General features: G+C 39.7%; 3 protein-coding genes and 2 non-coding genes across 5 annotated transcripts in view; 2 read left to right on the plus strand and 3 right to left on the minus strand.

Moving 5' to 3' along the window:
* Positions 1 to 224: 224 nt before the first annotated feature.
* Positions 225 to 13,704, plus strand: CMKLR2 (chemerin chemokine-like receptor 2). The gene is made up of 2 exons (XM_022567509.3): positions 225 to 365; positions 3,388 to 13,704. The coding sequence occupies exon 2, from the start codon at positions 3,416 to 3,418 to the stop codon at positions 4,481 to 4,483; it is 1,068 nt and encodes a 355-aa protein (XP_022423217.1). The 5' UTR covers positions 225 to 365; positions 3,388 to 3,415; the 3' UTR covers positions 4,484 to 13,704.
* EEF1B2 (eukaryotic translation elongation factor 1 beta 2) lies at positions 13,569 to 17,496 on the minus strand. The gene is made up of 6 exons (XM_022567506.3): positions 17,106 to 17,496; positions 16,505 to 16,627; positions 14,768 to 14,894; positions 14,424 to 14,490; positions 13,880 to 14,005; positions 13,569 to 13,767 (listed from the first exon to the last, which is right to left on the minus strand). The coding sequence occupies exons 1-6, from the start codon at positions 17,183 to 17,185 to the stop codon at positions 13,613 to 13,615; spliced, it is 678 nt and encodes a 225-aa protein (XP_022423214.1). The 5' UTR covers positions 17,186 to 17,496; the 3' UTR covers positions 13,569 to 13,612.
* On the minus strand, positions 14,136 to 14,268 carry LOC115802144 (small nucleolar RNA SNORA41). The gene has a single exon (XR_004022544.1). It is a non-coding gene; the product is annotated as a small nucleolar RNA SNORA41 (small nucleolar RNA).
* LOC115802142 (small nucleolar RNA SNORD51) lies at positions 14,573 to 14,651 on the minus strand. Its single transcript, XR_004022542.1, has one exon. It is a non-coding gene; the product is annotated as a small nucleolar RNA SNORD51 (small nucleolar RNA).
* A 156-nt stretch (positions 17,497 to 17,652) lies between the features above and the next one.
* Positions 17,653 to 27,041, plus strand: part of NDUFS1 (NADH:ubiquinone oxidoreductase core subunit S1) — a 33,698-nt gene continuing 24,309 nt past the window's right edge. Inside the window, exons 1-8 of the mRNA XM_022567504.2 lie at positions 17,653 to 17,820; positions 21,301 to 21,365; positions 21,891 to 21,982; positions 24,010 to 24,117; positions 24,812 to 24,888; positions 25,542 to 25,623; positions 25,704 to 25,834; positions 26,289 to 26,474. Coding sequence (XP_022423212.1) covers positions 21,305 to 21,365; positions 21,891 to 21,982; positions 24,010 to 24,117; positions 24,812 to 24,888; positions 25,542 to 25,623; positions 25,704 to 25,834; positions 26,289 to 26,474 — 737 coding nt within the window. The 5' untranslated portion in view covers positions 17,653 to 17,820; positions 21,301 to 21,304. The remainder of the gene's footprint in view (positions 17,821 to 21,300; positions 21,366 to 21,890; positions 21,983 to 24,009; positions 24,118 to 24,811; positions 24,889 to 25,541; positions 25,624 to 25,703; positions 25,835 to 26,288; positions 26,475 to 27,041) is intronic.

The raw sequence follows: 27,041 nt of genomic DNA on the forward strand, positions 1-27,041 counted from the left end.
GTACATGACTCTTTTTGAATTGTGGTTTTCTCTGGGTATATGCCCAGTAGTGGGATTGCTGGGTCATATGGTAGTTCTATTTTTAGTTTTTTTAAGGAACCTCCTTACTGTTCTCCATAGTGGCTGCATCAATCTACATTCCCACCAACAGTGCAGGAGGGTTCCCTTTTCTCCACACAGTATTCAGCTCCTCTTTTTTTTTTTTTTTTTTTTTTTTTTTCAGCTCCTCTTGAAGATCTTTCTCCAAGCCTGAACCGTTCATTGCATCTAACCTACTCATGTGCTTTCTGGAAGATTAGGAATTTCTCTGGAACAAGGGTTTCTGTTTGAAGGGATTCTGTTCAGAAAAATCAGTCATCCTCAAGGTACCTCCCCCTGCCCCAAGAGAAACGGGATGAGGGGTGGTTGGAATCCTTCAGCAGGCCCTGCGACCATTCCGGCTCAGCACAGTCAGCAATGACTTTGTAAGCTCCTGACTTGCTGATAGTGGTTTTGTGTAATTAGAAGTCCTCCGCTGGCTTTTCTATATTTGGGGAATCAAGTTCCATCTACTCACTGCTTAGGGTTTTGTAAGGTGATTTAGGGCCATTTGACCTCAGAATTGCTCATAGTCTAAAAGAATAGGTCATAGGCACCAGGAAGGTAAGAGTGCCTTAGTATACAGTTGGAGTTGGAGATTAGGCTGGAAAGGATTTGACATGGAGGGGCTTCAGCTACCAGAAGGAGTGAAGAGGGCAGAGTAAGGTCCCAGACCTGAAAGAAAAGGGTAGCGGGCAAGAAGCCAGTCTTGGACACATGAAGGAAAGGACTCAAAGACAAGGAACAAGTCTAGATCTTGAGGATAGAACTGTGGGTCAAGGCCAGAGAGATTCTGGCAATGAGAGTAACTTAGGGGTGAACTCACAAACTCTCACCTGAGGCTTTAAAATTACATTTGGTTCTGAACAGGCTTTCTAGCAGAGCCAATTATTTACTGAGCACATGTTGAGCACCTGTGAGATGTTAAGACCTGTACTAGGCACTGTGGGTTACCGAGATGACAGTCATTCTCAAGGAGTTCACAGTTTGGTAGGGCAGGAATCAAAGAGAAATCAATGACAGTATAGTGTATTAAGTACAATAAGAGAAGTACGGCAGAAGAGGGGAATGTCGTAGTGGTTAAGAGCCCAGGATCTGGGTTCAACAGATTTGAATTTAATCTTGACTCTCCAATTATAGGTTGCGTGAAACTGGGAAAGTCACTAAGCTTCTTGAAGCTTCAGTATTTTTTCTTGGAGATGGAAATAACAATAGTACTTATCCACTTTATATGATTCTTTCAAGGGTCAAATTAGATCATACATGCCTGGCATCTAGTAAATTCCCAATAGCATTGACTATTGTGTGTAATAACAGTTGTTAGTATGTATTATAATTATACGGGGGAAGGTAATGTCAGAAAATGTTTCCAAGAAAAGGTGGCATTTGAGCTGAATGTTGAAAAATAAAGAGAGGTTAGCTGGGTCTGGGGTTGGGAGAATGCTAATGAAGTGCTTTTGTTTTTAACTATGCTCTGCTAGATTCCTCAAATGATTTTAGGCAGGATGATGAATTTAGTGTTAGTCAAATTGAGTCTGAGCTGGCTGTGAGCAACACAAGATGTTTTGACCTCTTTGTTCTAACCCTACTATAATCTCAAATCTTACATATTTGCCCCATTAATGATTAGAGCTCCATGAAATGAATATAACTATTAGTCTTTTTTCTACTTGATTTTGAATACTACAGATAGAAATAACACAAAATAAATTGATGAAGCTATATTTACACCCAGTAAACATTTTTGGTTGAAAAATTGGCATTCAAGTCTTCTTAACGCAGGAAACTGGACTGGATAGCAGGGGAAAAAAACAAAAAGGCCACAAAAGAAAACTTACTTTGCATGAAATTATAATAGATAACATTTGGTATGGATAAAAATAAACAAAATAGGGGTGAGATAGGGAGTGTGGGAGGGAGACGCAAGAGGGAGAAGATATGGGGATATATGTATATGTATAGCTGATTCACTTTGTTATACAGCAGAAACTAACACACCATTGTAAAGCAATTATACTCCAATAAAGATGTTAAAAAAATGAAGGGCTTCCCTGGTGGCGCAGTGGTTGAGAGTCCGCCTGCCGATGCAGGGGACACGGGTTCGTGCCCCGGTCCGGGAAGATCCCACATGCCGCGGAGCGGCTAGGCCCATGGGCCATGGCCGCTGAGCCTGCGCATTCGGAGCCTGTGCTCCGCAAGGGGAGAGGCCACAGCAGTGAGAGGCCCGCGTACCACAAAAAATAAAAAAATAAAAATAAACAAAATACAACTGATTAATAAATCAAATCTTTGTTGTAATGTAGAAAAGAATTACTTTGAATTAATTCAAAACAAAGAAATTTCAGGAAAATAAAAAATTTAAATAAAGTTTAACTGCACTCTATAAGAAATTAATATAGAAATTAAGTGGTCATAGTCAAGTTCATTCCAAAATATATCTTGTAGTTGAAAAGCCTTCCATATTGATATAATTCTGATGAACATATTTGAATTTATAAACCTAGAATCAAAACATCCATGGGTGCAAAACAGTGGGTCAAAATCTCCAGTGCTTGCCCGTGACATCCAGGTGGATAAGCCAAAGAAGCAATTGGAACTCTGTCTAGATCTTAAGAAGTCAGGGTACAAATAAGGATTTTGAAGTCATCACCACATAAGTATTCATCTGTTTTCTTTTGCGTCTTCCATAAAATAATGCCTGGTAAGAACTTAGTAAATATTTGTTGAATGTTAGATTCTCTCTAGTCAGCCCTACAAGCATTATGAACATAGGAATTGTACCTATAGAGTCAATCATTTTATTTAGCACTTACTGAATACTTTACAAAAATAAACTCTCACAGCTTTGAGAATAATTATAGCAAAACTTAGGTCCACTGAGACTTGGACACCTGGAGTGTTAATCACAAGTCCTACCAAGAAATATACTATTTCATAAGATGAAATAGTTCATAAGATGAAAAACATTTTTTAACATACTAGTTCATAAGATGAAAAACATTTTTTTAACATATGATATTTCTTTAATGGTTGTAAGTCTATTCAGGTTTTGTTTCTGCTTGTGTCCACTTTGGAAGAGTACATTTTTTTCTAGGAAACATTTTGCCAAATATTTCAAATAAGTATTTTTTTCATAGCTTCCTCTCATTTAAAAAAACCTCTACTTCTGTGGTTACGTCCCCCTTTTGGTCCTAAATTGTTATTAGTGTCTATTAAGATAAAATATTTTTATCCTTATGTTCTGTATCATTCACTAAACATTTGTTCTTTTAAAAATTGTTTTCTTTCTTTTTAAATTTGCTTCCATAGATTTCTTCATTCTGCATTTAGCAAGGTCATGGAAGATCTAGAGGAAACATTATTTGAAGACTTTGAGAACTACTCCTATGCCCTGGAATATTACTCCCCAGAGACTGATTTGGAGGAGAGAGCACACCTAGGAGTCATTCACTGGGTCTCCCTCGTGTTATACTGTTTGGCATTTGTTCTGGGCATTCCAGGAAATGCCCTTGTCATTTGGTTTACGGGATTCAAGTGGAAGAAGACAGTCACCACTCTCTGGTTCCTCAATCTAGCCATCGCAGATTTCATTTTTCTTCTCTTCTTGCCCCTGTACATCTCCTATGTGGCCATGAATTTCCACTGGCCCTTTGGCATCTGGTTGTGCAAGGCCAATTCCTTCATTGCCCAGTTGAACATGTTTGCCAGTGTTTTCTTCCTGATGGTGATAAGCCTGGACCGCTATATCTACTTGATCCACCCTGTCTTATCTCATCGGTACCGGACCCTAAGGAACTCTCTGATTGTTATTATAGTTGTTTGGCTTTTGGCTTCACTAATGGGTGGTCCCGCCCTGTTTTTCCGGGACACTCTGGAGTTCAATAACCACACTCTTTGCTATAACAACTTCCACGAGCATGATCCTGACCTCACGTGGATGAGGCATCATATTCTGACCTGGGTGAAAGTTATTGTTGGGTACCTCTTCCCTCTTCTAACAATGAGCATTTGCTACTTGTGCCTCATCTTCAAGGTGAAGAAGCGAAGCATCCTGATCTACAGTAAGCACTTCTGGACCATCCTGGCTGTGGTCATTGCCTTTTTGATTTGCTGGACTCCTTATCACCTGTTCAGCATTTGGGAGCTCACGATTCACCACAATAGCTATTTCCACCAGGTGCTGCAGGCCGGAATCCCCCTCTCCACTGGCTTGGCATTCCTCAATAGTTGCTTGAACCCCATTCTTTATGTCTTTATTAGTAAGAAGTTCCAAGCACGCTTTCGGGCCTCAGTTGCTGAGATACTAAAATATACGCTGTGGGAAGTGAGCTGTTCTGGCACAGTAAGCGAACAGCTCAGGAGCTCTGAAACCAAGAATCTGTGTCTCCCGGAAACAGCCCAGTGAATTCTTACTCTTGCACAGATCATATGGCTTTTGTGTGGGTCCCCTGACAGATGCTTTCGGATTGTTTGGGTCCAAGACATAGAGCTGACTGTATCTTTTTATTGTTTTTGGTCATTTTATTGGCATCATATTTTTCTATTGATATAAAACATAAGAAGGATCTTCATTTTTTTCCAGCAACTTAAATTATCTGTGTTATTCTTGCTAATTATACTGTAGTGGATTAATTAACACTATTTTTTCAATTTTAATGACTTTTTAAAAGTTCTAAATCTTAATATTAAATATATGACTAATTTCAAAAATATAAAAACATGTGTGCTTAAGCTCACTTTAATTTTGCACAAGTAACCTATTAGACCTAGTCTTAAAATACAACATATGTACTTAATTTCTTTATTTCATGTAATCTGTATTTGCATTTATGAATTAAAGTAATAGTTGGTTAGAGTAGGTTAAAACTGTCCCAAAATCTAGTCGCTTAAAATAGCAATTTATTATTATTATTATATCTCCCAATTCTGAGGATCAGCAATTTAAACAAGGCACAGAAGGGAGGTTTGCCTCTCTGCTTCGCAATATCCGGATGACCCAGCTGGTTGAGGTTTAGAACAGCTGGGGACTGGCTGAGCGGCTCTCCTCCCTTCTCTGCATCCCCTTCCCTTCCTTCTCCTTCCCCTCTCTCTCCTGCCCTTCCCTCCTCCCTTCTTCTCTCCTTTCTTCACACGGGTATTCCAGCATGGCACCTCAGGGTTAGACAGACTTATATGGCAGTGTAGGGCTCTAGAGACCAGGGTGGAAATTTCTACTCCTCTTAAAGGCTATGCCAGACACTGGCACAGTATCACTTCCGCTGTACTCTATTGACCAAAGCAGTCACTGGCCAGCTCAGATTCAAAGGGAGGGGACATATACCCTACCTCTCAATGGGGATATATGCCCATCTTTAATCCCCCATGATATCATTATAAACATTAATGTTGGGCTTCCCTGGTGGCACAGTGGTTGAGAGTCTGCCTGCCGTTGCAGGGGACACGGGTTCGTGCCCTGGTCTGGGAGGATCCCACATGCCGCGGAGCGGCTGGGCCCGGGAGCCATGGCCGCTGAGCCTGCGCGTCCGGAGCCTGTGCTCTGCAACAGGAGAGGCCACAACAGTGAGAGGCCCGCGTACTGCCAAAAAAAAAAAAAAAAAATTAATGTTTTTGGAAAATTCTGAGTATGTATATATGCAAATAAGTATAAGATTGCTATAAACATGAAACACTGACATCCAGATAGTAGATAGGCCAGCTCAATATCAGAATGATTTCAGGAAAATAAAGCATGTATGACGTATTGATATATTTCTACCTTCTATTCCTATATTTATAAGACCAATAAAGTATACCTTTAAGTCAGTGACCTCTTCGTGGTGCAAATCTGTTGCACTTAAGACTAATAGTATTTTGACTTCTATTCATTTATGCCTTTAGCAAATAGACGAATAAGAGTTATACAGAACCATGGTAGATACTGTGAGGGATGCCAAGATGCATAAGGTACTTATAGGGGGTGAGATTAAACTTGCATAAAAACAAACCTAAAACAAGGTAGACAGTAGTAAGTGCCGTGAGAGAGCCAAGACAAATGTAGACTGTTCGGAGGAAAGAGATGGCCTCCAGTGTGCAGGTCAAGAAACACTGGAAATCTATGTCCTTGCAGTTGGGGTTTCCTAAAGATCCTGCTCCTTTTTCACATCTCTGTTTGTACCCTGTCTTTTATGAATACAAACTCTGCTATTTACTGCAATTTTGAAAAACATTTAATTTTCTATAATTTCTCGGTTTTATTTTGAAAGTCGTGAGGGGAGCTATGTTATTCCTTGAATCGGTATCCTTTTTTTATTTCATCTCATAGTTTTTAAAAATGCTAAGATCAGATCATTTATTGGCTCTGTTCTTTACTGTTAGCCCCATGCAACAATCAGATCTAGTTTGGAAATCATTCCAAGAAAAAAAATGTGTGGCATAGCTCAGCCTATCCCAAATTTCTGTCGTTCCCAAGATTCCTGGCTTCTGCCATACTCAGTATGGGTTAAGGGAAGACAAGGAGAGAAAGGCTCATTGTGAGTTTCCAGCCCTTTGTGCACCCTTGAACCCCGCCCCTGCACCACCAGGGCTTGCGATATTCCACTCTGGTGTCCCCCTCGACCCTCAATGGACAGGCTCTCAGGATCAGGAGAAAAGCTGGAGGATCCAAGAAAGAAAAGAGAATTCTGTAGGTTCATACGTAGTTTGGGCAAAAGGAGACACTGACTCTGAAGGCTGGGGGAGAAAGAGGAAGGCTGAGGAGCAGGAAGGAAGGGGATTAAGCAACCAGGGGCAAGAGTACATTACAGAGCTGGTGGTGGTCAGGAAATTACATTTCAGGGCGGTGCTTCCTAAGCTTTGTGAGTTAGGAACCCGGGCAGAGCTGTTCGTTTTTCCCACGCTACGGGCTACAGGCACAGTATCTAGGGCCTGTGAGCTTTCCAGAGGCCTATGAAAATATTTGAGATCCTGAAAAGCATCACTGGCTCTAGAATAGAAAAAGAAAACTTGAGGGAATTTCCTGGTGGTCCAGTGGCTAGGACTCCGAGCTTTCCGTGCCAGGGGCCTGGGTTCGATCCCTGGTCAGGGAACTAAGATCCAGCAAGGCTCGCAGCATGGCCAATAAATAAATAATAAATAACTTGAAAAGTCAGAATTAATAAATACTCTGAATTTATTTGAAAATCGATTGAAAGTTACGGGTCCTTTCCCCAGAAAAATGCTTTTAAATAAAATTTCAGGGGATCCTTGTACCCTAGGCTAAGAACTCCAGTTTTAGTGGCTTTTTAAATAGCTGAGAGTGGGGCTGTGACTTACAGGAATCTACTAGTAGAAAGTAGCAAGCAGGGCAGGAACTTTCCAGCAGAAACAGGAGTTAATTTTTTATTCTCAGCTTGAGGGAAGATCTAAAGTGTAGCATAGGACCCAAGCTTGGACCCAGCATTGGAGACTCCCCAGCCAGCTTCCTCCCCTGGCAGCTGGAATCTGGATAGTGGGGCTCTCCAGGGGTCTAATGACCCCTAATGGGCAGGATGAGTGACTGAAAGGACAGAGGGGCTGGAGGAGAGGAGGGCACTGGGGCAATTTGAGGAGGAAGCAAGGAAGCCTAGTTGGCAGGAGAATAAAGAATCTCAGGGCTCCCAGGGACTGGGGCATAAACCCAACAAGACAGACCTGGCTCCCTCTCGATGGAAGGAAGCTCTTCGAAACAGTGGGCAAGTTTCAGGGACTCCAGAGGCAGGATATCTGGCTTTGCATTATGGCTCCAATATATCCTAGCTCTATGACCTTGGCTAAATTAATCCAAATTTCTAGACCTCAGATTCCCCCATCTGCAAAATGGGATCACAATAGTAGTAACTGCCACATAGGGTTATTATGAAAATTAAATGAATTGACAAAGGTAAAGCACTAAAAGTGGTGCTTAGCCCTATAAATACCTATTATTAATATACTATTACCTGATATTATACTTATTCAGTGAAACTCTTGGCACCTTCTGACATAGTAATTACCTAGTAAATGTTAGATCCCTTCTTCCTCTTGAATGAATGTAAAAATCTCATAGGAAGAATAAGGGAACTTACAAAAGAACTTCAAAATTTATACATTTTATTAAAAAATTCATAAAGTTTATTGAGAATTCCCTGGTGGTCCAGTGGTTAAGCCTCCGTGCTCTCACTGCCTAGGGCCTGGGTTCAATGCCTGGTCAGGGAACTAAGATCCCACAAGCCGCGAGGTGTGGCCAAATAAATAAATTAAATGTTTTCTAAATTTTTTTTAATTTACACAGTTTATAAATACTATAAAAGGATATGGGCTGAGAGGCTGCAAGGGGCAGGAAAAAGTAGACTGAAAGACTTCTTGAAAGAGGTAATTTAAGTGCATCTTGAAGAATGACTATAATTTTACAAGTGCAGGTGAAAAAAGGCTATTTTAGGTAGGTGGCATAGCAAGAGCAAATGTTCAGAGGCTGGAAAACAGGCTATGTTCAGAAAAGAGAGACTAGTCCCATTTTATAGGGACAAAGTGAGGATAGAAGATTTCCAGGTTGGAATCAGGCTTGAATAGTAATTCATAGTTCTTTAATATTCTCACATATGAGCATTATTTTTTTATTTTATTTTTTTTTCTGCGTTATGCGGGCCTCTCACTGTTGTGGCCTCCTGAGCAGTAGTTCTTTAGGTGATGCATACTTAGAAGTCTACGGACAGTTTCCTTTGATTTTTACTTTACTAAAAGCTATTCAGGCCAATAACATTCCAAATGACAGACTTCCATTTGGGACATTTTCTAAATGCAACTAATATCATCTATACAGGGCATGTATTGAGAGAATATCTGTTTAACTGTCTCAATTTTCATTTTAGGTTTACACTTATGTGATTTTAATGTTCTTACTTTTCCTAATTGAGGGTATGAAGGGTTACGTGAAACAGAATCAAATTTCTAAAAGCAGGGATGAAGAACTTTCCCCATTATTGCCAATACATTATCTGGCCCACGAAGACCTGGTTTTGAGTTCCTCCTCTCTCACTTACTAGGTGGATAACTGGGGAATCATCTTTCAGAGTTGTCTCCTCACCTGTAAGTGCTGATAACAGTGTTTGCCTTTATCTCACAGGCTTATAATGGGGTTCATATTAGACAATGTATGTGAGGCATGCATTTTTTTTCCTTTTTTGTTCTAAGGACACATAACTGCCATTGCCAAATGTATTTGTTTGGAAAAAAATGACACATACATCCCAAAACACTAAGGCAACTCTTTTGGTATCTGTGTCTTTGTCCATAAGTTTATCTTTTCATAGTTACAGTCAATGAAAAATCAAGCATTTTTCAATGCTGCTGTAGTCTCCATTACTTTCTAAAGTAAATATATTAAATTTATAAAATGTTTCACATATGCCATAATTTAGCCCTTTCTGTTTATTAAAACAGTCCTCTTATTTCCCTGATTCTATCCACATCATCTCCAGATTGGAGCTCTGCCTTTTTCTTTTACTGAAATAGTTGACATTCAATATTATATTAGTTTCAGGCGTACAACATAGTGGTTTGACATCTATAAACATTAAAATTAATCACTACAGTAAGTCTGGTAATCACTTGTCACCATACAAAGTTACTACAATTTTAGTGACTATATTCCCTATGCTGTACATTATATCCCCGTAACTTATTTTATAATCGGAAGTTTGTCCCTCTTAATTCCTCTCATCTATTTCACCACCCTCCACCCCTCCCACCCATTCCCACCTCCACCTCTGCTCTGCTTTTGTCATTCTCTGGCTTGGGAACCAGGCTTCCCATTGCCCTCACAGAATGAGCCAGCCTTTAATTCAGATGCCTCTAAAACCTGGCCCTATCTAATCCCAAACTGACACTGCAAAATCCAGCCAAACTGGTCTAATTGCCTCCCAAACCTCTGTTCTCATTCTTGCCTTTATCATTCTGCCTTTCACACCATCCTGGATTTTTTTTTTTTTTTTTAAACGGATTACTGACTAAGGTCTCTCCAGCTCAAGTCCTAACTCCTCTAAAAAAAACTTTAATTCTAGCCTTCCCTGACCCTCTGGACTTTTGGATTATTGTCAGCCCTCCTTATCTGCAGGTTCTACACCCACAGATTCAACCAATCACGAATCAAAAATATCTGAAAAAAGTCCAGGAAGTTGCAAAACAACAAAACTTGAACTTGTCGCCTGCTGGCAACTATATACATAGCATTTACATTGTACTAGATATTATGAGTAGTCTAGAGATGATTTAATGAGGAGGATGTTAGCAGGTTAAGGTTATATGCAAATACTACACCATTTTATATAAGGAACTTGAGGATTTTGGTATCTGAGGGTTGGGGGGTGGTTCCTGGAACCAATCCCCCCTCGGATACTGAAGAATGACTGTACTTGTTTAATCACAAAATTAGTTTTATTCTTAACAGTTTTAAGTATGTTTGAACCACCTCCCTTATGGTTATTTTCTTAATCCTTTTGTATTTTTATAGCATCTAACATAGTGACATTAAATGAAATCAGTTTTGAATTCCCACATTGTGCCCAGTCCTTGTACTAGCTGTGGCTGAATGTGAAAAAGAAACAAGGTTTCAGGGTCATGTAATCACTTATGGAGCATGCAAAAAAACGTGGGTTCTTATTCTAAAGCCAGAAACAGAAAAAAAAAAAAAAATCTCTTTATGTATACCTGTGCCTTCTGAACCCACTGGTTCAAAATCAGTTCATTCAGTACCCTGGCTCACATGAATATGTAAGCACTGCTCATAAGAGCAAAACACTGAAAGCAAACTAAGGATCCAATAACTAGACTGGTTCAGTAAGATATGAGACAATGGATTCTGTAACTGTTAAAATATGAGGAAATCTTTTATGTACCAATACAAAATATCCAAGATATAATCTCCAAGATATCCAAGTCTATTTCTAGGGACAAAACTTAAGATGCAGAAGTTTGTGTCATATGCTACAATTAGCCTACATATATGCTTAGACTAGCTCTGGAAAGACCTAAAAAACTGGTGACATTGGTTGTTTTTATGGAAGTGAATGGGAGACCTGGGGGACAGGGGAGACGTAACTGTATAGCCTCTAGAATTTTGAATGATGTTAATGTATTATCTACCTTTTAAAATGACATTAAAAGATACCATTAAACACATTTTTTATTCAAGGCCGTGGAGTCAAGATCTTAAAAGTCACATGCTTCATCATTCATTATTTTAAGATTCACAAGACAGCTGTGGTTTGTTGACTATTTAAATTTTTTAACCACATTTTTAATCATTTTCTTAATCAATAATTTGTTTTGTTTTGTTTTTTGCGGTACGCAGGCCTCTCACTGTTGTGGCCTCTCCCGTTGCGGAGCACTGGCTCCGGACGCGCAGGCTCATCGGCCATGGCTCACGGGCCCAGCCACTCTGCGGCATGTGGGATCTTCCTGGACCGGGGCACGAACCCGTGTCCCCTGCATCGGCAGGCGGACTCTCAAATCATTAATAATTTTTAATACTTAATGTTTTGGCCAAACTATTTGGCACTCAATCAAGCTGTTACTCATGTCACTGATTGTGAATTATTTTTGGCTATTCACTACTACACCTCTACTTTTCCACAGCATTTCCAGAATCCCCGGGCTCTCCTGTTCTCCAGAAAATGAAGTGCTGCCCTCTGCTGGCTCTCACGATACTGAAAACCTGAAAATTTCCCCAGTGATTTTAGACTGAGTCTGTTGGACTAAATGTTGAAGGTGATTTTATTCATCAGTACATATATGTCCGATTGAGTACATTTTCTTTAGCATTTAAACAATGTCCCACATTCAAGTTGGTTGGCCACATACAAAGAAAATCAGATTGGGAGGGAAGAAAACAGCATCGTCTGGTTCAGCTAGGAAAACCTGGACCTCATTCAATTTCCTTGGCCTACAGAGACTACAAAATGATTTTTAGAGGTCTACAATTCCCAAGCTCTACTTTTGTGAACACTACTACTGTAAAAAATATATACTCAAATATTCGATACATCCCAAATTAACTGTTAAGATGCAGAGGTTTCCAATACTGGAGTCTCACCTGACTACAGTAACACCATCCTCTGAGTACACACACCTGCAGCACCACCGTAGTACTGAAGTCTCCACATCCCAACAGGCTCAATCAGACTTACAATCCCAGGTAAAATGTCCCACCTCCACAACCAAGCCAGGCTTACGAACCGCACCCAAGGGATCAGTCACCCATATAGCCTCCCTCCCAGGACACACTACTACTCAAAATCACATGCTCAACACAACTTCTCCCTGAACAGTACAGGAGGCATCCCTTAAATTTGCAACATCTGCCTCGACAAACTCTGGGAATCCTCCCCTCCCCTGGGTTAGGTGTCCTTTAGTAAATCGCACATGCCAACTCATAACATTAAGTTTAGGTGGGATTTGTAAATGTGTGATTTTTTTTTTTTTTTTTTTAGTCACAAGTAACCCCTAACTTGAAGATGCTAGGTCACAACAAATTACTTTGTCAGCCACTGTAAGTCACTGGTTACTAACTATAAATTAGTCCTGGCATTTAATTCCTTTATCTCCAAATGTTTCATGACCTGGTAAATGACATTATTTGCTGTGTATTGACCTGAGCACTTCCCTGTTTTTGACTCATTTCTCGATTCTTTAAGGTACTCCCAACATTCACATCGAGGAAAGCCAGCTCAGATATTAAGTAACTTTGTAACCCCTTGCAAAGGGCAAGGTCTTGAACCATTATATATGGGACTAATTATCTAAAATCAAAACTCTTGGGAGTTCCCTGGTGGTCCAGTGGTTAGGACTGGCTGCTTTCACTGCCTTGGGCCCGGGTTCAATCCCTGGTCCGAGAACTAAGGTCCCCCAAGCCGCGTGACGTGGTCAAAAAACAAACAAACAGGGGCTTCCCTGGTGGCGCAGTGGTTGAGAGTCTGCCTGCCGATGCAGGGGACACGGGTTCGTGCCCCGGTCCGGGAAGATCCCACATGCAGTGGAGCGGCTAGGCCCGTGAGCCATAGCCGCTGAGCCTCCGCGTCCGGAGCCTGTGCTCCCCAACGGGAGAGGCTACAACAGTGAGAGGCCCACGTACCACAAAAACAAACAAACAAAAAAACCTCTTACTACAAAATTTTCAGTCTAGTTTACCTCCGCGATTTCTTTTAAAAATCATGGCAAATATAAACACTTGAAATACTGCAGTAAAAGTTGCATCATCGCATACTGAGGACATCACTAATGGGTAAAGAAGTTGTACTGAGTCCATTCTGTTAATTTGTTTATAAAGTCTACTCTACATCTATGCATAGTCACAGTATTTATAACAGGTAGTTCCCTCCTTTTTTGGGCTAAACGTCGAACGACAATGCGGACCCAAATTTATATTATTTATGAATTATCTATCCATTAAATTTCTTCCTTCAAAATGGAAGGAATATAAATAAATACCATCCTCTTATTTAGGAGTCAAGAGCCAAGGGTGTCTTTCAAGCTTTTATTTAAGAGCACTGATCCACGATGGATTTTAGATCTTGTTGAACGCAGCCACGTCCATAGACTGCACATACTCGTCAAAAGCAGTGATCTGCTCCTCCAGCATATCCGTTCCAACTTTATCGTCTTCAACTACACACTGTATTTGAAGTTTTTTAATTCCATACCCCACCGGAACTAGTTTAGCTGAAAAGGGCATCAAGAAAAATCTTAGTTAGATAAGTCCTGTTGATTGACAAAGGTTTAAACTGTATGCAAACTCCAGATGCTAGTGTCAAAAGGCAAAGACTAAACTCACAAGAGCCCCAGACTAAGCCGTCTGCTTGAATGCTTCTGACGCACTCCTCTAGTTTTGCCATATCTGTCTCATCATCCCAAGGTTTCACATCTAATAAGATGGAAGACTTGGCAACAAGTGCTGGTTCTAAAAAAGAGTACAAGAAACAGCATTATTCAAATAATTATTTTTGCCCTACTTCAAGACACTTAACAAATCTTAATTTGTTTCTAAATGGATCATCTCCTTAGCCACATAAAACTATAGAAAATACACCTTGTGTTCGTCACACATATGCCCACTTTCTATTTTGCTGAGAAAGAGGTGTTTAGTTGTGTAACAGTTTCTTTCCCACAGAGGAATGCCACAACTGCTACCATAAAAACAGCTGCAGACCAGTAGCTGTGGAAGTTTTGAAGCTCCACTTCAACAGAAGGTTTTGAAATACTGACATATTCAACGAATGGGGAGGAAAGGAAATTACTTTGGGGATCAGTCTTTGAAAAAGATTATTCAAATTATTATGAAAACAATTAAGTTCAACACAAATTATAAAATGACCTACTTTTGGCTTTCTTTGACTCATACTGTGCAAGGCGTTCTTCTCTTAGCCTCTTGGCTTCTTCACTTTCCTGTAAAGAAAAAATTTAATACACTTCACAAAGCTGGTTGTTCCTCAGCTTAAGGCTGGTGGGTCCTCAGCTTAAAGCAGACCAGCTTTATCAGAAAAAAGCAAATCCATCATGAGCTCAGCCGAAAGATGGCGATTTGATTTTATTCATCATGTAGCCAGTGAGAATTTTTAAAAGGCAGGTAATAATGTGAAGCCAGGATTCAAACCCAGGCACTTTGGCTACAGAGCCTGTGCTTAAGCACAATGATACGCACAAATGTCAACTTATGCCATACCTCCTCATCATCAGATCCAAAGAGATCAATGTCATCATCATCTTTACTATCTGTAGCTCCACTTTCTGTGGTGTCTTCCACATTAGCAGGGCCATACCTGCCCAAAGCTTTCTTCACTCCTGGCAGGCTTGAAAAAAATTTAATCAGCTAGCTACTATTAGGTCGGTATGATGTCCCTTTTCAAACAATACATGAGAACTTGTTTTCATTACAAGTTATCAATAGACCCCTTTTGTACCAAGAATTTACCCTTCAACATTCCCAGGTAAATGCTTTTATATGTTTAGCTCCTCACCCAACAAACATTAGTAGCATGTGAAACACTATATTCAATATGCACAAAGATTTACTTTCAGAATGAGTATTTCTGTTTGAGATTTCATTAAGTATGCTCAGTTCCATTCTTAGTGAACTGCAGTCCACCTGCCCAAACTTCCATCCTTGTTAGCAGTTTCAGAAGAATGGCAAAGGACTGAAAGAATGAGCCACCCCTCACCCTTGAGGTGGGTCCCCCAGGCCAGGGTCAGGCACACTGGCAGGCCAGTGTGGGGAAAAGCTGAATTGCTGTTGTTGATGAACTAAAATTCATATTTTGTGGCAAGACAAGAAAAATTTAAACATAAAAATTTTCTTTGCCTGTTTGGGCCACCTCCCTCCTCTATACTGTGTATCGTGCATCTGCATTAACCAGCCCTCCTGAGGAGATAACATTCCTTCTGAATCTTGAATCTTGGGCCATGATGACCCATGACCCACTACTCGCTTTGCACCTGTAGATCTGGATTGTATAAACTGTCAATACTACATTATTTAATGTGCAACCTTGTCTCAAAAACTTATGGCATGGACATGTATACACTACCAATGTAAAACAGATAGCTAGTGTGAAGCAGCCGCATAGCACATAGCACAGGGAAATCAGGTCGGTGCTTTGTGTCCACCTAGAGGGGTGGGATAGGGAGGGTGGGAGGGAGGGAGACGCAAGAGCTGATTCACTTGCGTTATAAAGCAGAAACTAACACACCATTGTAAAGCAATCATACTCCAATAAAGATGTTAAAAAAAACAAAACACAACACAAAAACCCAAAACAAAACAAAAACAAAACGAAAACTTATATGGATGGAGACTTCCCTGGTGGTGCAGTGGTTAAGAATCTGCCTGTAAATGCAGGAGACACGGGTTCGAGCCTGGTCTGGGAAGATCCCACATGCCGCGGAGCAACTAAGCCCATGTGCCACAACTACTGAAGCCACACAGGCCACAACTACTGAGCCCGCGAGCCACAACTACTGAAGCCCACGCGCTTAGAGTCTGTGCTCTGCAACAAGAGAAGCCACGACGATGAGAAGGCTGCGCACTGCAACAAAGACCCCAACACAGCCACAAGTAAATAAATAAATTAAAAAAAAAAAAACACTTATATGCACAGAACAGTTTTCAGAGGTTTCTGATGGGCTTTTCAGAGGTTATAATCCTCAGTGTGGCTTCAATAAAATTTTCTATTTCTTAGATTGACTAATTTTTTCTTCAAAATTGTCATGTTCTACCTGTTACATGTTCTACATGAAAAAATGGAGGATTTCAGCCTCTTGGCCTTCTAAAGTCACAGAGAAATTTAGCTTACCATATCCCCACAAAACTAAAGTAGACTGAACCCTAACTTGTCACGTGAAAACCCTGAGTTTAAGCTTAGAAAGCATTCTATTCTTCAGATAAACACAAAGATACTTTTACCTGGCCTTTTCTTTTTCGTAAGATTTGATGTGATTATACCAACGTAGGGCATGACACAAGTCGGCAGGTGGTGGGCCGGAGACTGCTTCAAATACTGCCACATCTGCTTGTGACGGAACATACCTGCCAACGATGCAAAAGTAATTGCACACACCTTTAAAAGAAAAACCACAAACACCAGCCAACGAACGACAAACGCTAGCTAGCTACAACCGTCAAATTAATTAGTGGCAATTCGCCCTCTTGTTACCGGGCTACCTAAGCAGCTTTAGTTTTCTGTAAAAAATAAATTCCTTAGGATCAGGGATCATTTATTTGGTTCTCCGAGCTATCCTGAGACACAACTGCCACTTAGACCTCAGAAATTGCAATCGCTAACGTGGACCTACAGGTTTACATTTGTTAACTTAGCAAAGACGCAGAAAAACCTGGTGGAGTCAAATAAGCCGAAACAAAGCACATTTTTAACCCTTCTCCCCTCGCAGTCCCCTCCCGCGGGAGAGCCCTGGGGTCGGGCTTCCTTTCCTCCAGCCGCAGCCGAGGCCGCGCCACGTGGCACCACTGCTCCCGGCCCTGCCCAGACCCCGGCCCGTCAGCTCACCCTTCGATGTAGCTCTTGTCCGCCAAGTAGTCGTTGAGCACCTGGAGGCCGGCGGGGCTTTTCAGGTCTCCAAAACCCATGGCGACGGCTGATAGGGAACTGGGCGGCAGCGGAGGAAAAGAGGAGCGCAGACAGTCGCTGCCGAGCGCTAACAGGAAAAAAAGCCCGCAACGAGGCCGGAAATGCCTTATATAGAGACGGAGGCGTTTCTCTCCGATGCCCCCAACCGCAGGTTAAAAGTAAAGTACGTTAAGATTTCTCAACGTAAAAATCAAGGGCTCTTAATTAACGGCCCACAAATTATCCGCCGAGCTTTCTTTGTGTTTGCAAATCAATTAATAAAATCGGCATTGCTTAAATTACTACCTCCAAGGTTTGCAAAGACTACCGGAACCGCCCGTTGAAGCGCCGGAAATGACGGAAGACGCTCGGCCTCGGCCGCCAGGTTACTTCCGGCGGAACTTCCCGCCCCCACTTCCTCCCGGCTGCTACGTCCTCCACCCCGCCCTCTGTCAAGCTGACGGAAGTTGCCGAGCTCAATCTAAACGGGAGATTGTCGAATTGTGGTTTCTAGTCCCTCCCGACTTTCCGTTCTTCCAGGCCCGGCTGACTGAGATACTCGAGGCCGCCATATTGAATCAGAAACCCGGCCTCTGAAGGAGTCGGCGGGTTGTAGACAATTCTGCAGGGCAGCCTCGGCGGCTCCAGGGACAAGGTGAGGTTGTGTTTGGGTGAGAAGGCTGAGGTGCCTTGGTCCCCGGAGTGTGTTTATTGACGAGACTGTTTTCTTTGGCCCAACCGACTCATTCCCCTCTTGTCCTTGAATGGGCGCCGCGTCCCACCCCGCCTCCTCGGGAACCCCCGAGAGCTGGCAGGTAAGGACTGTTAGCCAACGTCTCTGCTCTGACGGAGCAGAGCGGAGGAGGAAATCACGAGGCCCTGGGGAGCACTGGCCCGAGTGCAGCCTTGTGGGTGACCTTCCCTCTGCAGGGGAATGCAGGACAGTCCCCTTCCTGGAGAGGAGGCCGTTTTGTTTCCCGGGAGAGGACCTGTCAAGTGACTTAGGCCTAAAGACTGAGCTTTTTCCCCCAGTTACTACATAGCTGCTATAAGTGCATCCTTGTTTGGCTGCTGTTGCCTTAGCAACCGTCCATGCCTCTGTTGTTTTGTTTTTTGGTTTCGTCCATAGATTGCGTTGGCTAATACTTCTTATCCTTTTCATTGGTGGGGCAACTGAGGAAAAAAGACATTTGAAAAGTTGGCTCAAGATCGCACTGCAAATAACAAAGCTACGTTGTTTAAAAATTTTGGGAATCCAATGCATGTACATGTACTGTAAAAACGTGGATCAGACACAGCTCTGCTCAAAACTGAATTGAGGGTATAGAAAATGTAACGTAAACTGTTTCTGATGAATAAACATCAAGTTGGTTTTTTGCGGAACGTCCTTTTTTTCCACTGAATTGTGTGCGCATCTTTAAGCAGGGTGTTGTAAGGCTGCCGGAGCACCTGCACTCTTTAATACCAGGAAAGTGGAAGTGATGGCCAGAGAGTAGAGATAGAATTCATTTAACAAATAGTTGTTGAATACCTATTATAAGCTAGAAGTGGGTCCACAAGGAAGAATTAAATGGGTGATGTGACTGGGGAGTAGTTAGGATATTTTAGTTAGGCTGGTCAAGGAAAATCTCCCTGAGAAATGCCTTTTAAGCCAAAATTTGGAGGATGAGGAGGGGCCAGAAAGATCTGAGGGAAGAGCATTTCCGTCTGAGGTCACAGCCCCTGGGAAGATGGGAGAGGCTGTGGGAGCAGTGTGGAAGCCAGGAGACCTGTTAGGGGGCTACTGTAACAGTCCAAGCAAGAGATGATGGTGGCTTGGAATAGGACAGTACCTAGAGAGAGAAGTGGATGGATGCGGGATACCTGGTGGAGAATGTGGAGTAGTATTGTCCCTGCACCAAAAAGTATCCAGTCTAGTTTTAGAAATGATTATTCATTAGCATTTTCCCATCTTAGAGATGATTATTTCTGGTCTTACATGGTAGCCAAATAAGTGTAAAGTGCTTATCAAAGTTTTGCAAATCTGTATTTCTTATGTTGGGGCTATGCAGTCTTCCACTTGACGCTGGGTTTTCAACAGACAGCCTAGTCCTGGTGGATTTCCTAGCTAAAGTGGGCACCACTTTCATATTGTATTGGAGACAAATGTAACATTAAAGTTTTTACATTGTTGTATGAAATATTGTTGATTTTGATCTGTCTTTAACTTAGCAAGTTCAGTTTTACCTTTATATGAATAGATTTTAATAGGACAGATGCTACTCATTCTGGAACTTGGTGGTAAGACTACAGTTGACCCTTGAGCAATGAGAGGATTAAGGGTTCCAACCCTTTGTGCAGTCGAAAATCTGTATATAACTTACAGTTGGCCTTCTATATCCATGGTTCTGCATCTGAGGATTCAACCAATCTCATATCTTGTAGTACTGTAGTACTGAAAAAAATTCGCCTGTAAGTGGACCTGTGCAGTTTAAACCCATATTGTTTAAGGGTCAACTCTGTTTGATGGTTCATTTTCTTAGGGGCACTGTGCTAGGTCTTCAGAAAAGGGAAATGACCAAAGTGCACCATTCCTTGTCAAGGAGCTTACAGACTAGAGATACTGAAATTGATTGCTAACTTACAGTTTAGAAGGTGGAATAATAAAGATATATATATATATACACATACACAGGGTGTGCTGGTAGTAAAGAGAAGGAGCACAAAAGAAGAGCCCTTTAAAACTGATTTTCAGTGGCTAGTACCATCTAAATTGAATTCAGATATAACTGACATTTATTGAGCTCCTACTAGTAACACATAGCCTAAGAAGTATTGTTTTCTTTTATAGATAAAGAAACAGAAACTGTGATTTACCAAAAAGTCACTCACTAGTAGGTGACAGATGTCTGCAGATTCAGTATCACAAATTCTGAATTAATGAATTGTTTGAGTTATTGACGTCTGAATTAATGAAATTTCTGTGAAACATGCTTAAAACTTATGTATATATACTGTTTTCTACTATAAACTTTGAAATTCTGTATGCAATACATTCTGATCACATAATTTGTTGTATTTTTAAGAGTTCCAAATGAAAAATAAGATGCTTATCCCATATAATCAAGTGAGTAGACAGAAAGTTCAGTGCTTCGCCGATATGATCAAGTGGATGGACAAAAAACTCTAAAAGATCAGAAAACTTTTCTCTCTTTTTGCTTATGTATACCTTTAATTGGTGTTAATTTATATAATCCACTTCCGTTTATTTCAGTAATTCAGCAAATCCTTTAGAGAGGGCTTCTCAACTGCAGATCTGTTGACACTTTAGATAATTCTTTATTATGGGAGATTGTCCTGAGCCTTGTAGGACCTTTAGTAGCACGCTGACCTCAACCCACTTGATGCCAATAGCTTTCTCCTAGTCACGACAACAGTTTGTCCAGACATTGCTAAATGTTCCCTGGGAAGCAAAGTTATCTCTTATAGAGAACCACTGTTTTAGAGGTTACTGTGTGGCAGCCTTGGGGGTAGGTACTGAGGATAGAAAGATTAAAGAAGTTCATAATACAAGGGGTGTAGAACAGGCACATAAACAGATAATTGCAAATCTGTAAGATAAATGTACTACTGGACACAGAAAATAGCACTTCAGAGTTTTTAAAGGCTTGGGCTTGTGAGCCAGCTCAGAATATCTCAGAAGCATTTAGTAGGTAACTGCTCAGAACGTAGAATGTTAGAATGCATTTTAGCAGGAAATGAAGGCAGAAAGGTAGGCTTTATTTTACATAGCAATTAATGATAAACTCACTGTTAATTCTTGAAATTTATTTTACTATATAGTAGTATATTAAGTTTGATCATTTGTTTATAATTAAAAACAGCAAAACTGCCCTTTATATAGAATTAGAAGATTCAAATTTATGTGCTAGCCGCTCCTTCTCAGCTTCTTAATGATGTACAAATCAGTTAATCTATCTGAGATGGAGTATTCTCATCTCTAGAATTTCAGGAAAAATATCAGGACTTGTGAAATGTTCAATGAAATAATGTATATATATATGAAGTGCTTTAAAACCATAAAATATTACCGAAAAGTTTGTGATTGGCATTGTTTTTCCTATGATAATATAACTCTTCTTTGTTTTATTCTTAGCAATATGTTAAGGATACCTGTAAGAAGGGCCTTAGTGAGCCTTTCTAAGTCTCCTAAAGGATGTGGTGAGTGTCTTTTTTTTGAATTTGCGTTTGTGGGTACTAGACTTTCTGTCTTTGTAAATTCATAGGTTTATGGAATGTTTCTTGAAAGACCCATAATATATTTTAAATAAAAATGGAAACAGTGACCCAAGTTGAATAGAATAATTTTCAAAATACAACTTTAAACATTTTATAGAAATTATCGTGGAATAGAAAGTAGTAGGAATTGCCCATCAGTGCCAAAATGGAAAAAGCAGTCATTCTGCTTTTGAGAAGTGGTCTTCCCAGGAACATATTTTCAGTGGTATGAAAAGTTACAACTTAAACTGCTGTTAAAAGTAGACAGCCATATTCTGTTTGGTATTCAGGACTGGAAAAGCTTTCCTCTAAGTCAGTAATTTAGAAGTTTGCATCTAGAGAAATAGAAGGGAATAGTACAAAATGAGGAAAAAATTTAGATGTGAAGGTTAATTAATCCATTATCCTCTGCTGTAATAACTTGAACTCTGTTAATTTCATTTTCACCTCAATATTTTTGATGGTCAGTTCGAACAACTGCCACAGCAGCAAGCAACTTGATTGAAGTATTTGTTGATGGTCAGTCTGTCATGGTGGAACCAGGAACTACCATCCTCCAAGTAGGCATTCATTTTAATTCTTTATTTTTGTGTATGTTCTGATTTAAAAAAAACAAAAATAATTTATTTTCTTTATACTTTTCATTTGCTTCTAAAATTTTCAAGATTCCTTGACAAATGCTCATTAAAGAACTATATATAGATAGTAAAATTATATGAAAATAAGTTTGGTTTGAAATCTTGGCATTTCAGAGTGAGTGAGCTATCGTTTATCAGTTTCTGACTTTCTAAGTGAACTGTGGCAGTTCTTTTGTTTCACTTCTGCCTTCAAATAAATTCCCGTTTAGAAGTTTTAAGTTACCTAAAATAAATTATTAGTTAATATAGGTAAGTTTGGGGAAAAGGTGACCTTTGTTGTGAGCCTGCTTGATGCTTTTCACTTTTATGTAACCTTTCTATTTTTAATAATATTTCTAGGAATGTGTCCTACAAAGCAGATAAATGGAGGGTAGTAGGTTCTCGAATTTATGCCCTAAATATTTAATTTCTCCAAATTCCTCCAGAACTAACAGAGTTGGTCATGTAGAAGAAGTGCTTCATTCCATCGTAAATTATTGCAGAGCTAAATGCTCTTTATTCATTTTAACAGTAATTTCTAGACTGTCAGGCATACACATGTAAACATAAATATATAACAAAATTATGTACAGTGGAGAGTATTTTGGCATGTATAGGTAGAAAGAGATGTCAGGAATATCTCAGGTGACCTCTGAGAAGATTTTAAAGGATGAGTAGGTTTTTATATGTGGACAAGGAAGCTTCAGGTAGTTTGGTATTGATGGAACATAAGGTATGTGTAGAAGAGGAGATAACAGGAAATCAGATTATTCTGGTAGAGAAGGTCTGGCCATTAAAGACAATGTATGCAATGTTGAAGAGCTTATAGTTTGGACCATCAAGAATATTCATGGCTACTAAGCAGTATGACAGTGACTGTAGAGGATGGTGGTTTGGAGAATAATAAGACTGGAATGAGACACAGAAAGAGTATATCTTGCATTAGTGGAGCAGGAAGTGAAAAGGCCCAAAATAGTGGCAATGGGAATGAAAACAAGAGGGTATATTCAGGGGAGAGTGAGATGTAGATAGACAGGCCTTTAGGAATGATGAAGAGCAGAGGAGTTTTTGTGATTTCTGCCTTTGTTAGCTTATTTGGGGATGTATAGTAGGGGACAAAAATAGATTGAATTTTAACTGTCTGTAGAGTGTACACATGTGAATGCCTACTTACATCTAAAGAAGTGGAGGACTATCAGGGCTGCAGACCATCAGGGCCACAGATGAAGTTTTGAATGTAATCGTATGTAAATGAGCTAGTGTGAAGGCTGGGACAGTTGACCCACTGCATCTAGCACACAGGAAGACTCCATACGTTTTTGCTAAGTAGTTAAAATATTGAAAATCGATGAGATTGCTTTAGAGTGAGGACTAAGGATGGAAGAACTAATTCTAGAGGAAGTTTGAGTACATTTGTAGGCTCAGAGAAGGAGCAGGGATAATTGGTAGAGGGAACTAATATCCTTCACTAAGCAAATGGGAACTGGGAAGGGAGTGAGAGTCCTGGGTGGGGTATTTGGAGCCAAAGATAGAACCAGATTATAGTCAGCTGGAAGGTGTAAAGTGGAGTCTAATCTAAAGGAGGAGGGCTAGTCAATGAGGAAGTCAAGGTATGAAACCACTGGGACAGAATTTGAAGGAGGAGTCTTTGTAGACAATGGTCCAGAATAGAAATGGGGAGTCAAGCCTTTAGCACAGTCTGAATATGCTTCTTTATCCAGTTTCTTCCACATAAGGTATAGGCACGGTGAGGATCTTTAAAGAGGTAGCTTCAGAGCAGACAGGGGTTGGAATCAAGAGGAAAGAAAAGGAGGGAAATCTCTTTGAGGATCGAGTTACAGATATTTGTAGGTAGGAGTAATAATATAGGTAGGGGATGGCCTCATGTTTTTTTGTTTGTTTTTACTGTGTTTTAGACAAGGATGAGGTCAGGTTATTCTAGTGCAAACATTTTTTACTTTGTCTCCTAGGCTTGTGAGAAGGTTGGCATGCAGATCCCTCGATTCTGTTATCATGAAAGGTTGTCTGTTGCTGGAAACTGCAGGATGTGCCTTGTTGAAATTGAGAAAGCTCCTAAGGTACTTGATACCTAAAATTCCACACCATGCTGTAGAAGGTAGAAAACTTTAAATCTTGCAGCAGACTTTATTTATAATCAGTATTGTTGTAGTGGAGAATCTGGTTCTGTTTACTTCTATCTATAAATTTATTTTTTGTGTGATTGATTCTCTTCATTTCAAAACTGGAAACCCATTGAAGAAAGTGCTTTATATAAATGCAAGTGGCATATAATGGTAACATTGAGAAATTAAAGGGGTCTTTTTAGAGCAGTCACTATTTCCAAATGGTGTGTGACACACAAGTAGGATGTGGAACTGCCAAGCAGCACATTAGAAGTGCTTATGCTGTGCCATTTTCACTAGAGAAAAGGGTTGCAGTGAAGAGGTTCACTTTCAGTTTAATTTCGTTTTGGCTTGTGCAATTTTAATTCAGTACTGCCTGCTAATCAAAACACAGTTATTTGATGTTCCATTTCAGAGCCTCTTATAAAAAATCTCATTAATTATTAGAATAAAATTAAGATGTCTTGTTTCTAAGAGAAATGTATCGTGCCAGATTATCATATTATAAATATGAAAACTAAACTCAGTCTTCAAAAATACTCTGTTCTTTCCTGGTTTTCAAATGTTAATTTAATATTTTTATATATTGGGTTAACTTATAATTACAAATAAATACAAATACTTAGAGATTTTTGCATTGAAATTCCAGGTTGTAGCTGCTTGTGCCATGCCAGTAATGAAAGGTTGGAATATCCTGACAAACTCAGAGAAAACTAAGAAAGCCAGGTACTTTATTGTTAACTCGGCATAGTGACTTTTATTAGAGCAGAAAATTGCACACTTCAGTATGTAGACCTTCCCATAGACGAGAAATTCAGTATCAAACTCTGAAGAAGTTGGTGTGCTTGGCTTCTAGGAGCAGTTGGAAGTGAGTACACATAGAGGAGGTGAAGTCAGGTGTTTATGGTTCTGAGCCTACAGCAGAATCAGCATTAAAATCCCTTGTTTAGAACCTTGCTCATCTTGTGGTAACAGTGAGTTTGTTTGGGGCTTATTGAACTGAGATTATTGCAGTGATATTGTACTGTACTGTACTGGCACTGATTGTGTTTGTTTTTGCTTTACATTCATGTTTTTTTGAATTAATGCCAGTGTTTTCTGAAGACCATTCAGCAACTTTTGGTATTTCTGTATTGTTAAAACTCAATTTTCTAGGTTCTCTAATGATGTTTTATTCTGGATTCCTATAAACATTTTTTAGATTATGTATTTAATACTACTCTTATGATAGTTACATTGGCGTTTCTTATAGTAAATGTAAAATCCATGTTAACTATATGAGAGTATACATCTGTGACAGTTATTTAAATAGGCTATATGTAAACCATTTTGAATGTCAGCAATTTATGTAATTATGTATATTACAATTTTCTTTACAGGGAAGGTGTGATGGAGTTCCTACTAGCAAATCACCCACTGGATTGTCCTATTTGTGACCAGGGAGGTGAATGTGATCTGCAGGTATGTAGTCTAATTCCTTAAATCTTTTTGTTTTAATTTTGTTAGCAAAATTTGGTTAACTCTTTCATAATCTACTTAAGGACCAGTCCATGATGTTTGGAAGTGATAGGAGCCGGTTTTTAGAGGGGAAACGTGCTGTGGAGGACAAGAACATTGGGCCATTGGTAAAAACCATTATGACTAGATGTATACAGTGTACTCGGTGCATCAGGTAATCTTTTTCTCCTTCTCTCTTCTGCAATATCATTTGTATACTTATTTAATATTCACAAAATTTGGTGGAATAACACCGCTGGAACGGATATCAACTTTTATTTGGTGAAAGAAGAGGGATGTTGTATTCAGTGTTTTTTACATAAGCCAGTAAAATGAATAAGTTTTTACTTTTAGTTAATATCAACTTTACTTGGATTTAAAAATCAAAATCTACAAGCATTAACTTTGTGATAACTTGCTGAGCTGTGCACATGATTTGTGCAATTTTCTGTACGTGTGTTACACCTCAAATTAAATGGAAACATTTATTATTTTTATTCAGGGACTACATTTTCCATTGAAAATCTATCTTTCTAGTGTTTTGAAAATCATTACCTTTGTGATAATGAATAGGAAATGAGGTAAGTTTGCTGCGTTTGACCATTTGATGGTACATTTTTATCTTGCAGATTTGCAAGTGAGATTGCAGGAGTAGATGATCTGGGAACAACAGGCCGAGGAAATGATATGCAAGTTGGCACATACATTGAAAAGATGTTCATGTCTGAACTTTCTGGGAATATCATTGACATCTGCCCTGTAGGTGCCCTGACCTCTAAGCCCTATGCCTTTACTGCTCGGCCTTGGGAAACAAGGTATTCATCATGGTATTTTTTGTCCTTTAATTCAGTACTATTCAAAAAAATTTAAGATTCATTTTCTTCATGAGTTCTAATTGTTCTGGTCCAAGTTTTTATTTATTTGCTTTAAGTAAAACCCTTTTAATAGAAGATAAGTTGTTAAATTGAAGGATAGGATGAAACTGTGCAAATTAATTGTAGTTTTCTTGGAAATTAATTCCAAAGTACTTAATCACAAAATTATTTTATTCACTTGTTCTTCCAAGGAATAAGATTGTCTTGATTTTTAAAAATGTATAGTTTCCTCTCATTGTACATTAAAATTTCAACCACGTATACATATTATACTTTAATTAGTTCTTATTAGTTCTTTATAATTACAAATCTATTTTTTAAAATCTATCTATTTATTTATTTATGGCTGTGTTGGGTCTTCGTTGCTGTGCATGGGCTTTCTCTAGTTGCTGCAAGTGGGGTCTACTCTTCATTGCGGTGCGCAAACTTCTCATTGCGGTGGCTTTTTCTTGTTGCAGAGCACGGGCTCTGGGCGTGTGGGCTTCAGTAGTTGTGGCACATGGGCTT

The sequence above is a fragment of the Delphinapterus leucas genome, chromosome 8 (genome assembly GCF_059928025.1).
Source record: "Delphinapterus leucas isolate spDelLeu-1000000601 "Yukka" chromosome 8, BTC_Dleu_Yukka2, whole genome shotgun sequence".
Lineage (NCBI taxonomy): Eukaryota > Metazoa > Chordata > Mammalia > Artiodactyla > Monodontidae > Delphinapterus > Delphinapterus leucas.

Bases quoted from the DNA above. Each gene is read 5' to 3' on its own strand.
- CMKLR2 (XM_022567509.3), top strand. From the start codon at position 3,416: ATGGAAGATCTAGAGGAAACATTATTTGAAGACTTTGAGAACTACTCC.
- EEF1B2 (XM_022567506.3), bottom strand. From the start codon at position 17,185: ATGGGTTTTGGAGACCTGAAAAGCCCCGCCGGCCTCCAGGTGCTCAAC. The intron at 14,006-14,423 runs GTAGGTCATTTT...ACTCTTTTTTAG, and splicing joins TGAGTCAAAGAAAGCCAAAA to AACCAGCACTTGTTGCCAAG. The intron at 13,768-13,879 runs GTGAGTTTAGTC...TGCCCTTTTCAG, and splicing joins CGGCTTAGTCTGGGGCTCTT to CTAAACTAGTTCCGGTGGGG.